This window comes from Scylla paramamosain, chromosome 12 (genome assembly GCF_035594125.1).
Source record: "Scylla paramamosain isolate STU-SP2022 chromosome 12, ASM3559412v1, whole genome shotgun sequence".
Lineage (NCBI taxonomy): Eukaryota > Metazoa > Arthropoda > Malacostraca > Decapoda > Portunidae > Scylla > Scylla paramamosain.
In genome coordinates, this window is record NC_087162.1 from 22,727,948 (window position 1) to 22,740,447 (window position 12,500).

At 43.1% G+C, this 12,500-nt stretch overlaps 1 protein-coding gene and 1 long non-coding RNA gene across 2 annotated transcripts in view; one reads left to right on the forward strand and one right to left on the reverse strand.

The window, feature by feature from the left end:
* LOC135105448 (uncharacterized) overlaps positions 1-1,723 on the forward strand; it is a 135,183-nt gene extending 133,460 nt beyond the window's left edge. Inside the window, exon 4 of the long non-coding RNA XR_010270849.1 lies at positions 1,102-1,723. This is a non-coding gene — a long non-coding RNA (uncharacterized LOC135105448). The remainder of the gene's footprint in view (positions 1-1,101) is intronic.
* Positions 1,724-9,511: 7,788 nt separating this feature from the next.
* The window catches only part of LOC135105902 (putative carbonic anhydrase-like protein 2), a 145,330-nt gene continuing 142,341 nt past the window's right edge, over positions 9,512-12,500 (reverse strand). The window contains exon 9 of the mRNA XM_064014564.1: positions 9,512-11,866. Within this exon, the coding sequence (XP_063870634.1) occupies positions 11,850-11,866 (17 nt within the window). The 3' untranslated portion in view covers positions 9,512-11,849. The remainder of the gene's footprint in view (positions 11,867-12,500) is intronic.

Consider the following 12,500-nt stretch of genomic DNA (forward strand, 5'->3'; position numbering starts at 1 on the left):
AAATACACTGTAGAGAGAGAGAGAGAGAGAGAGAGAGAGAGAGAGAGAGAGAGAGAGAGAGAGAGAGAGAGAGAGAGAGAGAGAGAGAGAGAGAGAGAGAGAGATTACTGTGAAAAACTCTATTCTGCATGCTTTGTAAACTACCTCCCTACACACACACACACACACACACACACACACACACACACACACACACACACACACACACACACACACACACACACACACACACCACACAGCCAGCACAACACAGCACAACGCAGCACAATTAGAGCGGGTCTAGATGGACGAGCAAAATACTGTGGGATGCAATTTTATTTATTTTTTCCCCTGAATTCTATCTCGCAAATGTGAGTGTTGTGGACAAACTCTGTAGCGTCCGCGATGAGCTACAGAAATACAGAGAATAATAAATACGATGCTGGCCTGTAATGGAAATGTGTGTGTGTGTGTGTGTGTGTGTGTGTGTGTGTGTGTGTGTGTAAAGGGAGGTAGTGAGTGTGTGTGAGAGAGCAAGCTGACACACACACACACACACACACACACACACACACACACACACACACACACACACACACACACACACACACACACACACACACACACACACACACACACACACACACACACACACACACACACACACACACACACACACACACACACACACGAAACAAAAAGGAAGCTTGACCCAGACTTGCAGATAAAAAAAAGGAAAGAAAAACGAAATGTCGGTCATTAAATTCCTCGAAAACTTGCAACAGGAAGATGTGAGGAAGACATTGCACGCGCTCACTCGCCCACGCACACACAATGTTTCGTGTGTGTGTGTGTGTGTGTGTGTGTGTGTGTGTGTGTGTGTGTGTGTGTGTGTGTGTGTGTGTGTGTGTGTGTGTGTGTGTGTTTATGCCCTCTATTTTTTTAAGCAGGCGGAAGTGAAAGGTAAAATTATAACGAGAAGAAAATGTATATTTCTCCTAAGACTTCTCATTTTCTTTTCCATTCCAGAGAAAGAAAACGAGACCTGGTTAGCGTTCAGAGACTTACCTTAAGATATGATGTGTATTAATTCATTTTCTTTTCCTTTATTCTTTTCTGCAGTATTTCTTGACCACATCACCAATAGGGGAGGACGGGGGCGGGGGATAGAGATGAGGTGATGCGCGAGAAAGCACCTTACGTTTTACTACCGAAGCACCTCAGGGTAATGGCCACACCTGCCCCGTAGGAGTGATGCCCGCAGCGGTGGTCCCTTCAGAGCCACGCGCACCTCACCCAAGTCCCAGGCAGGTGTAGTCACAAGCACCGCCGGCCACACCTGCTTGCACTGGTCGGTAAAGCTGATGAGAGATGAGCCGTGATGAAAGGGATCTGATGGAGGTACTTAAGTGGTATTAGAGACATAACAAAGGTGATGTGGATAGGTTACTTAGGGTTATTAGTTAAGATAGGACAAGAAGTAACGGGTTCAAGGTTAATGACTATAGATTATAAAATGAATGAGATGGGGAAAAAATGAATGTTTTAAAAAGATATTTATGGATGTGAATGATATGACCGGGTTTTTAGTTAAGATGGGACGTGATGCAACGGGCACAGTGTTGATAAGTAAAGAAAAGAGAGAAAGTACTTGGGTGCTCTAAAAAAGATACATTTACGGATAGGAATAATGTGGTATGGACAAGATCTTTAGGCTTAGTAAGATTGCACAACGAGTAACGGGTTCAAGCTTGATAGATACAAAAGAAAAAAAAAAAAAAAAAGAAAAAATATATATAAAAACTAAAACTGAAAAGATGAATTTATGGATAGAAATGATAGGTGTGTACAGGTGTGCTCAGGATTTTTAGAGAGAGAGAGAGAGAGAGAGAGAGAGAGAGAGAGAGAGAGAGAGAGAGAGAGAGAGAGAGAGAGAGAGAGAACTTTAAAGGAGGATTAGATAAATTTATGGAAAGAAATGATAGTTGTATGTGACTGCTTGTTTTATGAAGTGTCAGTCTGTCCTCGCGTCTTGCAGTTCCCTAATTTATGCTCTTGTTTTAACCTCTTTTGCATTTTGCTTTCAACCTATTCTCTTTTTCCCTTTTTAATCACTGGCTCATATACACACCACTCAAGTGAAGGTCTCTCTCTCTCTCTCTCTCTCTCTCTCTCTCTCTCTCTCTCTCTCTCTCTCTCTCTCTCTCTCTCTCTCTCTCTCTCTCTCTCTCTCTCTCTCTCTCTCTCTCTCTCTCTCTCTCTCTCTCAGCTGCATATGATCATCACGTCCATTTTTTTTTTTATCATCGCTTCCTTTATTATCTACGTGTCCTTTTCTCTGCCTTCGTTTTTATCACTCATCCTGCTCTCGTTTTCTTTCCTTTCTTCCTCTCTCCCTTCTTTACTCTTTCCCTCATGGCCTCCTTCATTCAGTAACGCGCTCCTCCGCCCTTTAGTTTCTTCCCTCTCTCGCATTCCTCTCCCTTATTTATTAATATTTGGTCATTCCTTCCTTTTATCACCCTTCTCTCTCTCTCTCTCTCTCTCTCTCTCTCTCTCTCTCTCTCTCTCTCTCTCTCTCTCTCTCTCTCTCTCTCTCTCTCTCTCTCTCTCTCTCTTCTACTCCCTCAGAGACTTCCCTTCGCTTTGTTTATCAGTTCCTTAATCGTCACCCTCCTCCTCCTCCTCCTCCTCCTCCTCCTCCTCCTCCTCCTCCTCCTCCTCCTCCTCCTCCTCCTCCTCCTCACTTTCACTCACTCCTCTAATACCAACTATTTTTCCCCTCATAGCGTCTTATCCTTGTCTTTCTTACCTTCCTTCCTCCTCTTCCTCCTTTCCTTCCTCCTCCTTCCTTCCTTCCTTCCTTCCTTCCTTCCTTCCTTCAGCTCCCTTCCATCATCGGGTCCTGCGAAGAAGAGGACTGCCTGAGACTCCTGCCTTATTTTCGCCCCTCCTGCGCCTCCCCTTAAGGTCGAAATTGGCGGTAATTTTTGGGGATTTCTTGTAGGGCGTTCTGGCTCACGTGTGTTCTTCCCACATTACTCAGGCATAATTGTCTTGGCAGGACGCTCACGAGGCTCCTGAGTTGACGTGGCTTGTGTGTGTGTGTGTGTGTGTGCGTGCGTGTGTGTGTGTGTGTGTGTGTGTGTGTGTGTGTGTGTGTGTGTGTGTGTGTTTGGCAGGTTGGGGTATATAGAGTTTAAGTCAAGATCGTGTTGTGTGCGTACGTACTTTTGTTGTGGTTCTGGTGTGTGCGTGTGTGTGTGTGTGTGTGTTCAGTCAGTTTGTCCGTCGCAAGACTGTATTTACCCGTGTATTGAAGTATATATATATATATATATATATATATATATATATATATATATATATATATATATATATATATATATATATATATATATATATATATATATATATATATATATATATATATATATTTTTTTTTTTGTTTCTGTTCTTTGCGCGTCTTTATATTCTTGTCATCCGCGTCTTATTTTTACCTTCCTCCTTAATTTTCTTTTTTCTATGATTTGTCTTTTGTGCCTTTTTTTTTATTTAAAAAAAAATTAATCAACATTCACTTTTAGTTCTTAATTTGCCTGACTTGTTTTTCGGTTTTTTTTTTATCCGCATCTGTTTAATTTTCTTTTTGATTAGCATTCACTTTTTACTATTTTTTTCTTAATTATCTTCCTTTACTATATTTTTACATATTTCTCTCTCTCTCTCTCTCTCTCTCTCTCTCTCTCTCTCTCTCTCTCTCTCTCTCTCTCTCTCTCTCTCTCTCTCTCTCTCTCTCTCTCTCTCTCTGTTTCTTGTAAAGAAGAGAAATGGTTAAGAAAAGGAGAGAGAGAGAGAGAGAGAGAGAGAGAGAGAGAGAGAGAGAGAGAGAGAGAGAGAGAGAGAGAGAGAGAGAGAATGATAATACTGTATTTTTATTTCTCTAATCCCATTTTCATTTTCATTTCATTAATTATTCGTGTGTTGTAGTTATTTTTCATATATCATAAAGCGCCATGTTGCTTTTCTCTTTTTTCCATTCGTTTATTCAGTAATTAGTTTTAGTGTAAAAGTGTTTTTGTTATGTTACTTTTTTTTATAAAGGTTTTTCAGTTTCATTTGATGGTTTATTTAGAAGATTGTGAACCCTTGTGTGAGTAATTCCCATTTTTTTTTATATATATATTTTTTATTTTTTTTTTATTTATGATTTATTTTTACCTCAATCCCGCTGTTAGTTATTCCCTCTATTTCGTTATTCATTTATTTGTTTATGTATTTGTTTTGCTTATTTATTTGTTGGTTGGTTTTATGTAAATGCGTTTTTCATCTGTGTCCCTTGACGTCATTTGTACTCCGTTTTTCATGATTCTGTCTCCTATTAGCGCGATGGTGGGAATGTATTGGTGGTGCGCACACACACACACACACACACACACACACACACACACACACACACACACACACACACACACACACACACACACACACACACACACACACACACACACACATGAAAGGTGCAGGAAAACTCGTGATGTTACTTTCTCTCTCTCTCTCTCTCTCTCTCTCTCTCTCTCTCTCTCTCTCTCTCTCTCTCTCTCTCTCTCTCTCTCTCTCTCTCTCTCTCTCTCTCTCTCTCTCTCTCTCTCTCTCTCTCTCGTTTCCGTAAAGCAAGAATCATTGTTACTGACTATACTCAAGTTTAAAGAGAGATGTACCGAGAGAGAGAGAGAGAGAGAGAGAGAGAGAGAGAGAGAGAGAGAGAGAGAGAGAGAGAGAGAGAGAGAGAGAGAGAGAGAGAGAGAGAGATTACCTGGCCAGCCTCCAATCGCCGCCACTCACCTGCCTAATCAAGACGCACCTTTACCGTCACCTGCCTCGCTTGAAACTTTGGTGACGGGAAGAACAAAAGAAAATAATGATAAAAGAAAGGATGAGGTCATATGAAGATCAGCCGCATCAGTTTTTCTTTTTTCCCGTTTTCTTTTGCGTTGATTTTGCTTTTTCATTTTTTTTATTTATTTATTTATTTTTTTAGTCGGTGTTGAAATTATATAAAGTTATGCTGCCTGATTTAATCTAACCTAACTTGTTCCAGATTAAAGGTGTCTTAACCTCCACAAACCTATTTTAACCTAACTTATCCTACCTGACAAACTAACCTAACCTTCCCAGTCTTAACCTTACTTATCATAAACTAGCTTAACCTCATCCTGTCTAACTTACCGTAACCTAACCTATCCGTACATAACTTAATCATAACCACCCTGACCTACCGCAACCTAATATAACAAAATTCTATCCTAAAGCAACGTAAACCCGACCTAATTTTACTAACCTGACATAACTAATAAAACCTCATCTTAAAAAAAAAATGTAGTTAGGTATACGAATATTCATGTTTTTACTAATGAACAAACTAGAAAACTCTCTCTCTCTCTCTCTCTCTCTCTCTCTCTCTCTCTCTCTCTCTCTCTCTCTCTCTCTCTCTCTCTCTCTCTCTCTCTCTCTCTCTCTCTCTCTCTCTCTCTCTTAGGCGAGGTGCAGCCCCGTGAACGTTCTACTAATGCAAAATCTTAATGATGTGTCTCAAAAAATGTTGCTTCAGCCTCATCATTATGCTTCGAAAAGAAAACGAAGGTTGTGAGGATGACTTTTTTCTTTCTATCTTTTTAATAGAAGCGTCATTACTAATAGTTAACTCGTAATGATAGTGATGATGTTAATGTCGGTGATATGATGATGATGATGATGATGATGATGATGTTGATAATAATAATAGTGAATTAATCTAACCTAACCATAACCTAACCTAACCTAATATTATTGCTGCTGCTGCTGCTGCTGTTGTTGCTAAAGATGAATAATGAATAACTCGCAATATGTTAAAGGATGCAAATTTAAATGACCTAATGACGAAGATTCTCTCTCTCTCTCTCTCTCTCTCTCTCTCTCTCTCTCTCTCTCTCTCTCTCTCTCTCTCTCTCTCTCTCTCTCTCTCTCTCTCTCTCTCTCTCTCTCTCTCTCTCTCTCTCTCTCTCAATACCATATGTGGAATAAAGAAAAGAAAGGTATTCATGTACAGTCCTCCTAACTGCCACTTTTATAGACAGTACAAAAATACAGCAGTTGATTTCCTAAAGATTTAACGAAGTAAGGTGTGGAAAAGCTACAAAATTAAGGCGTGAGAGGTTAAAAAGCGCATTCCCTTCTGTTTTTTTCTTTTATTTTTCCTCTTTGTTTTTTTCTTTCTTTTTGTAAGTTTTTCGTCACTTTTTTCATTTTTTTACTCTTTACAAGGTGAGTTCTGGTTCTTTTCCTATTTTCCTCTTTTTTTCGTTTTTCTACTCTCTCTCTCTCTCTCTCTCTCTCTCTCTCTCTCTCTCTCTCTCTCTCTCTCTCTCTCTCTCTCTCTCTCTCTCTCTCTCTCTCTCTCTCTCTCTCTCTCTTGACACGGTGAATTCCCTCGCACTTCCCGTTTTTTTACCTTTTCAATTTTTTTCCGTATTTTTCTGTACATTTTTTCCTCTTCCTATTCCTATTCTTTTTCCTCCATTGCTCCTCCTATCTCTTTATTTTTGTCTCTCTTCTACTTCAATTTCCGCCTTTTTTCCCTTTTTTTCCCTTTGTTCTCCTTTTTTTCCCCTTTCTTCCGCGTCTCCGATAAAGTTACCACGTTTTCTCGTTGTGTCCCTTCATTCTCGCTCGCTCCATCCCTTCCCGGTTCATCTTTCCGGTCCATCCTCCCTCGGTCCATCTTCCCACGGTTCATCCTCCGCTGTCCACCCTCCCTTGGTTCAGACCCCTTCGCTCCATCCTCTCTCGGTCCATCCTCTTCCCGGTCCATCCTGCTTTGGTCCACCCTCCCTTGGTCCAGTCCCCCTCTCTTCATCATCCCTCGGTTCATCCTTGTTCAGTCCACATCTCTGTTCTTGATCAGCCGCCTTCCGTTAACATTATCCTGCCTGCCTGTGTTTCCGCCAATAAATGTGTGTTGATGTGAAGCTAATATTCTCTCTCTCTCTCTCTCTCTCTCTCTCTCTCTCTCTCTCTCTCTCTCTCTCTCTCTCTCTCTCTCTCTCTCTCTCTCTCTCTCTCTCTCTCTCTCCGGTTATTGACAAGTGTTTTGTTATGTTGTGCTTATGTATGTGCTGTTTAGGGCACTGCTGATGATGATGATGATGGCAGTGCATATGTTTACTCTCTCTCTCTCTCTCTCTCTCTCTCTCTCTCTCTCTCTCTCTCTCTCTCTCTCTCTCTCTCTCTCTCTCTCTCTCTCTCTCTCTCTCTCTCTCTCTCTCTCTCTCTCTCTCTCTCGTATCTATTTATACATACAGTACGTTTGACCCTGAAATATAAGTTGTATGTTGTGTTTTCACTGCTGTGCGAACCATACTTGTTTATCTGGGTGACACACACGCACACACACACACACACACACACACACACACACACATGAATATTCAAGCAGCTGCACTCACCAATGGCTTTTAGTCCAACACTCGTACTCAGTTACGCTTTGTAACCAGTGTGCTCGCTTTTACACCAACACAGAAAAGGAAAAAAAAGAAAAAAAAAAGAAGAAAAAGACTCTAGATTATGTACGAGGCGCATACATAAATATCAAGGCGAATGCGAACCAATGGGTGCCCCACTACACACACACACACACACACACACACACACACACACACACACACACACACACACACACACACACACACACACACACACACACACACACACACACACGGATCAATGTACACTCATATACTCAAAGATCAACGCTCTTATACACGCAATAAATACGCCTTGATATACATAAAATCACGCTTTGATATACTGATAAACCCTCTTATACATACACACAATTAATATACACTGATATACACACAAACACACGCAGACATGCACACAAGTAAGCACACAAACATATGAACACACGCCCTTATAAATACACACACATACACGAATACACACACAAATATACACACATACTCACAAGTAGACAAACACACACACGCACATACACAACGAGGAATGTTTATGTGGGTACTTAACTACACACGGACGGACAGAGATGGATTAGCACGTACTTGAAGAGAAAACACACACACACACACACACACACACACACACACACACACACACACACACACACACACACACACACACACACACACACACACACACACACACACACACACACACACACACACACACACACACAGGTTAATAAAGAAACAAATTAAAGCTTAGAATTTGTTTATTTATGTATTTACTGTTGATAATAACACTTATTGCTGCCCGGAACAATCTCTCTCTCTCTCTCTCTCTCTCTCTCTCTCTCTCTCTCTCTCTCTCTCTCTCTCTCTCTCTCTCTCTCTCTCTCTCTCTCTCTCTCTCTCTCTCTCTCTCTCTCTCTCTCTCTCTCTCTCTCTCTCTCTCTCTCGCTTAGGCTACGGTGAAGCTGATATGGTACATGGCGCGGCGCTACACCCTTGACACTCAGTAACACAGCTGGCAACACGGTCTTCACGCTCTGCATCACTTCGTAACACACAAGTAACACTCTGCAACACTCTTCATGGTGCAGAAAGTAGCGGGCACCTCGTTACACTTGTTTTTCAGTGTATATTTTGTCTTTCACTTTCATTCTTTTTTCTAGTTTTTCTGTATTATATTTACTTATTTTTTTTTCTGTCTTTTTATCTAGCGTAAAGTGTGCAACAGGCGCCTGCGTGCGTACATCTGCCTGTCTGTCTGTCTGTCTGTCTGTCTCTCTCTGTCTGTCTGTCTGTCTGTCTGTCTGTCTGTCTGTCTCTGTGAAGTCCAGTTAGACGTAATTTAACTTGCGTGGCGGGGCTATGGGGTATGTGATGCCGTGACGTGTTACGGAAGTGTCTGTGCGTCTGAGGGAGGGAATACGTGTGTGTGTGTGTGTGTGTGTGTGTGTGTGTGTGTGTGTGTGCGTGACGGAGTGAAGGTGTGTTGCGCCGCGCCGGGGACACGAGATTTGCGCAGCGCAGCGTGACGGTACATTAGAGATAATGGCGTGACGCAGAGGGTTTATTGCAGCGACCTACACACACACACACACACACACACACACACACACACACACACACACACACACACACACACACACACACACACACACACACACACACACACACACACACACACACACACGTACATTAGTGAGAGGGGGAGGGGATGGTGCTGTCTCGTAAAGGAAAAAAATATTAGTGATGATATTTATATACACACTCGCATAGATCTGACTTCATGTGGAGCTTTTTGCGGGGCTGGAGTCAGGAGTGGGAGTGAGTGGGCGGCGCGGATGAGTTGGAGAGGAGGGGAGAGGTGAGAGGGAGGGAGGGAGGGAGGGAGGGAGGGAGAGGAAGCATGATCAGGTAGAGGGGGAGAGATGAAACGTTTTTGGAAATTGAGTCTCGTTTGATTACTGTCTTCTGAAGCACACACACACACACACACACACACACACACACACACACACACACACACACACACACACACACACACACACACACACACACACACACACACACACACACACACACACACACACACACACACACACACACACACACACACACACACACACACACTTTCCTTTGCCATGCAATATTTTGATTATAATTTGGATTTCTGCTTCCCGCTTTTTGTTTATTTATTCCTAGTAATGTTGCAAACAACAAACCTCCGCCGACGTAGATGCAACTCCTTTTCTTTCTCCTTCTCTCACTCCCTGCCACTTCCCACTCCTCTCTGGGGCCTTTCTATATTTCATTCTCTCTCTCTCTCTCTCTCTCTCTCTCTCTCTCTCTCTCTCTCTCTCTCTCTCTCTCTCTCTCTCTCTCTCTCTCTCTCTCTCTCTCTCTCTCCAGGTAATCCTATGCTTTGCTTCCGTTATTATTATCCTTTTACCTGCTAAAGTTGATCCCCACACACTTATCCTCACTTCATCCTCACCTGCCTCTCACCTCACCTCGCCCCACCTGTACTCTTCCTCTGCCTTACCTGTCTTCCTCACCTCACCTGTCACACTTGTTTCTCCCTCACCTTCTCTCCCCTGTCGCTTTTTACCTTCAAGAAACATGTGTTATTTATTCACTTCAGCCAAAAGTTGTTAAAAGAAGATTTTCGACATTCTCTGACTAAATATCTTTTGGGGGCATTTTATTTTGTATTCTTTGTCTTCTCTCTCTCTCTCTCTCTCTCTCTCTCTCTCTCTCTCTCTCTCTCTCTCTCTCTCTCTCTCTCTCTCTCTCTCTCTCTCTCTCTCTCTCTCTCTTACTTTATTGATAATCATGTTTTGATAACCTTTTCTTTTATATTCTGTGTTGTATTATATTCTACATTTTCTTTTTGTTCTCCTCTCTCACTTTTTCTCTCTCACTTAGTTGTTTATTTCTCAGTGTGGTTTAGTCATGGTTGTGTGAAGGAGTTAATTCAATAATCCCTTTGTTTTTACCTTTTACGAGTAGTAGTGCTCTCTCTCTCTCTCTCTCTCTCTCTCTCTCTCTCTCTCTCTCTCTCTCTCTCTCTCTCTCTCTCTCTCTCTCTCTCTCTCTCTCTCTCTCTCTCTCTCTCTCTCTCTCTCTCTCACACACACACACACACACACACACACACACACACACACACACACACATGCACATCGTGGCCTGAGCATCATCTATGCCTTAGCGGGGCTCAGGAGTGTCGAATGTTATGATGGCTCCTGCGGGGACCTCTCGCCTCGCCTGCTTGCCTCCCCGCCTGTGTTTGTGCCTTCTTGTGCCAGGAGCGGGACGGGAAGGAGGGAGGGGGAAGCCTTGTTGAGGAAGCTTTAAAACACTCCAGATTAGTCACCGTGGAGGAGCAGGAGGAGGAGGAAGAGGAGGAGGAGGAGAAGGGAAGGGGAGGGGAGGGGAGTGGGGCTAGCACCTCAGTGTCTCTCTCTCTCTCTCTCTCTCTCTCTCTCTCTCTCTCTCTCTCTCTCTCTCTCTCTCTCTCTCTCTCTCTCTCTCTCTCTCTCTCTCTCTCTCTCTCTCTCTCTCTCTCACTCGACTCTTCCTACCTTCTTTCTTTTTCAGTGTGAAGTCGAATGAATTAGTGCTAAGTTTTGCTCTCACGCACGCTCACACACGCCTACGCATACACGCCTGCCCGCCTACACTGTCCCACACACACACACACACACACACACACACACACACACACACACACACACACACACACACACATACACGCGCGCGCGCGCGTTTTATACCCCCTAATCTTATCTTTACTCCCCTCACTTCTCCTCCTCCTCCTCCTCCTCCTCCTCCTTCAACGTTGACCTTAAGTTAGTTTAGTTAATGGTGAGTGACTTTCTGCTTTACTATCTCACCAATGCGCTGAGGAACGTTCAAGCCTGTTTTTTTTTTTTTTTTTTATATCCACTCATAGAATATCAGGTTGTCTTGGTGTCTTGACTGTGGGTGGTGAGGGGGTGGCGTGAAGGGGGGGAGGAGGCAGAGTGTCGGGAGGGAGAGATAGGTTGTCTTGTCTTTCTCTGTCTTCCTGTCACCCAACCAACGCCCACTCTCACCGATTTCCCCGCACTCTTCCTCCTCTCTCTTCCACCCTCTTCCTCCTGCAGTCTTCTTCCTCCTCTTCCTCCCGCTGGAACTTCTTCAGGAATTAGCAGGTCTTGATATTTTTTTTCCTCGGTGACAATGCAAGAGCGTGAAGATTTTATGGTTCTTTTCCTTTCTTTTCTTATTCTTTTTCTCCACCATCGTGACCACCACCATCGCTACCACGTCGGCCAGGGAGGCAGCAGCGGGGGAGGTAAAACTTCTACGAGGTCTCTCTCATTACCTCCACGTGTTGGCTGTGTGGGAGAGAACGGCGGGGAAAAAAGGATGGATTAATATAAAGTTTGATAAAATTTAGGAGTATCATATGTTTGGTTACTAGGTGTTATATATTTAGTTCATGTCTCGATAATGGTGGTGGTGTGTGGTGGTGGTGGTGGTGGTGATGGTGGTGGTGTGAAAGACTACGTTGATATTTTGCGTGTTCTGGTGTTGATTTTGATGTTGAACTTGGTATTGGGTGCTTTGGTGTCTTGAAGTGGTGTGGTGGTGTTGACTGCGGTGTTGAATGTGCTATTGGGTGTTGTGTTTACTGTAATGGTGTTGAATAGGGTGTTGAGTGTTTTATGTATTGTAGTTTTTTGGTGTTGTTCACTGGTGTTGACTGCGATATTGGGTGTTTTAAATATTGCAATAATGTGGTGGTGTTGCCTGTGGTGTTGACATATTGGTGTTGACTGTGATGTATACTGTTACGCCACTGTGATTCTGAACATTATTTAGTTATGGTCAAAGTGATGGTGATGTCCAGTAGTCATTCCTATAAAGGTGAACGCGATGCTGCGGTGGTGACTGCGGTGGTGGTGGTGGTGGTGGTGGTGGTGGTGGTGGTGGCAGAGACTGAAGTTGGTGTGACATTCTTCAGTGGTT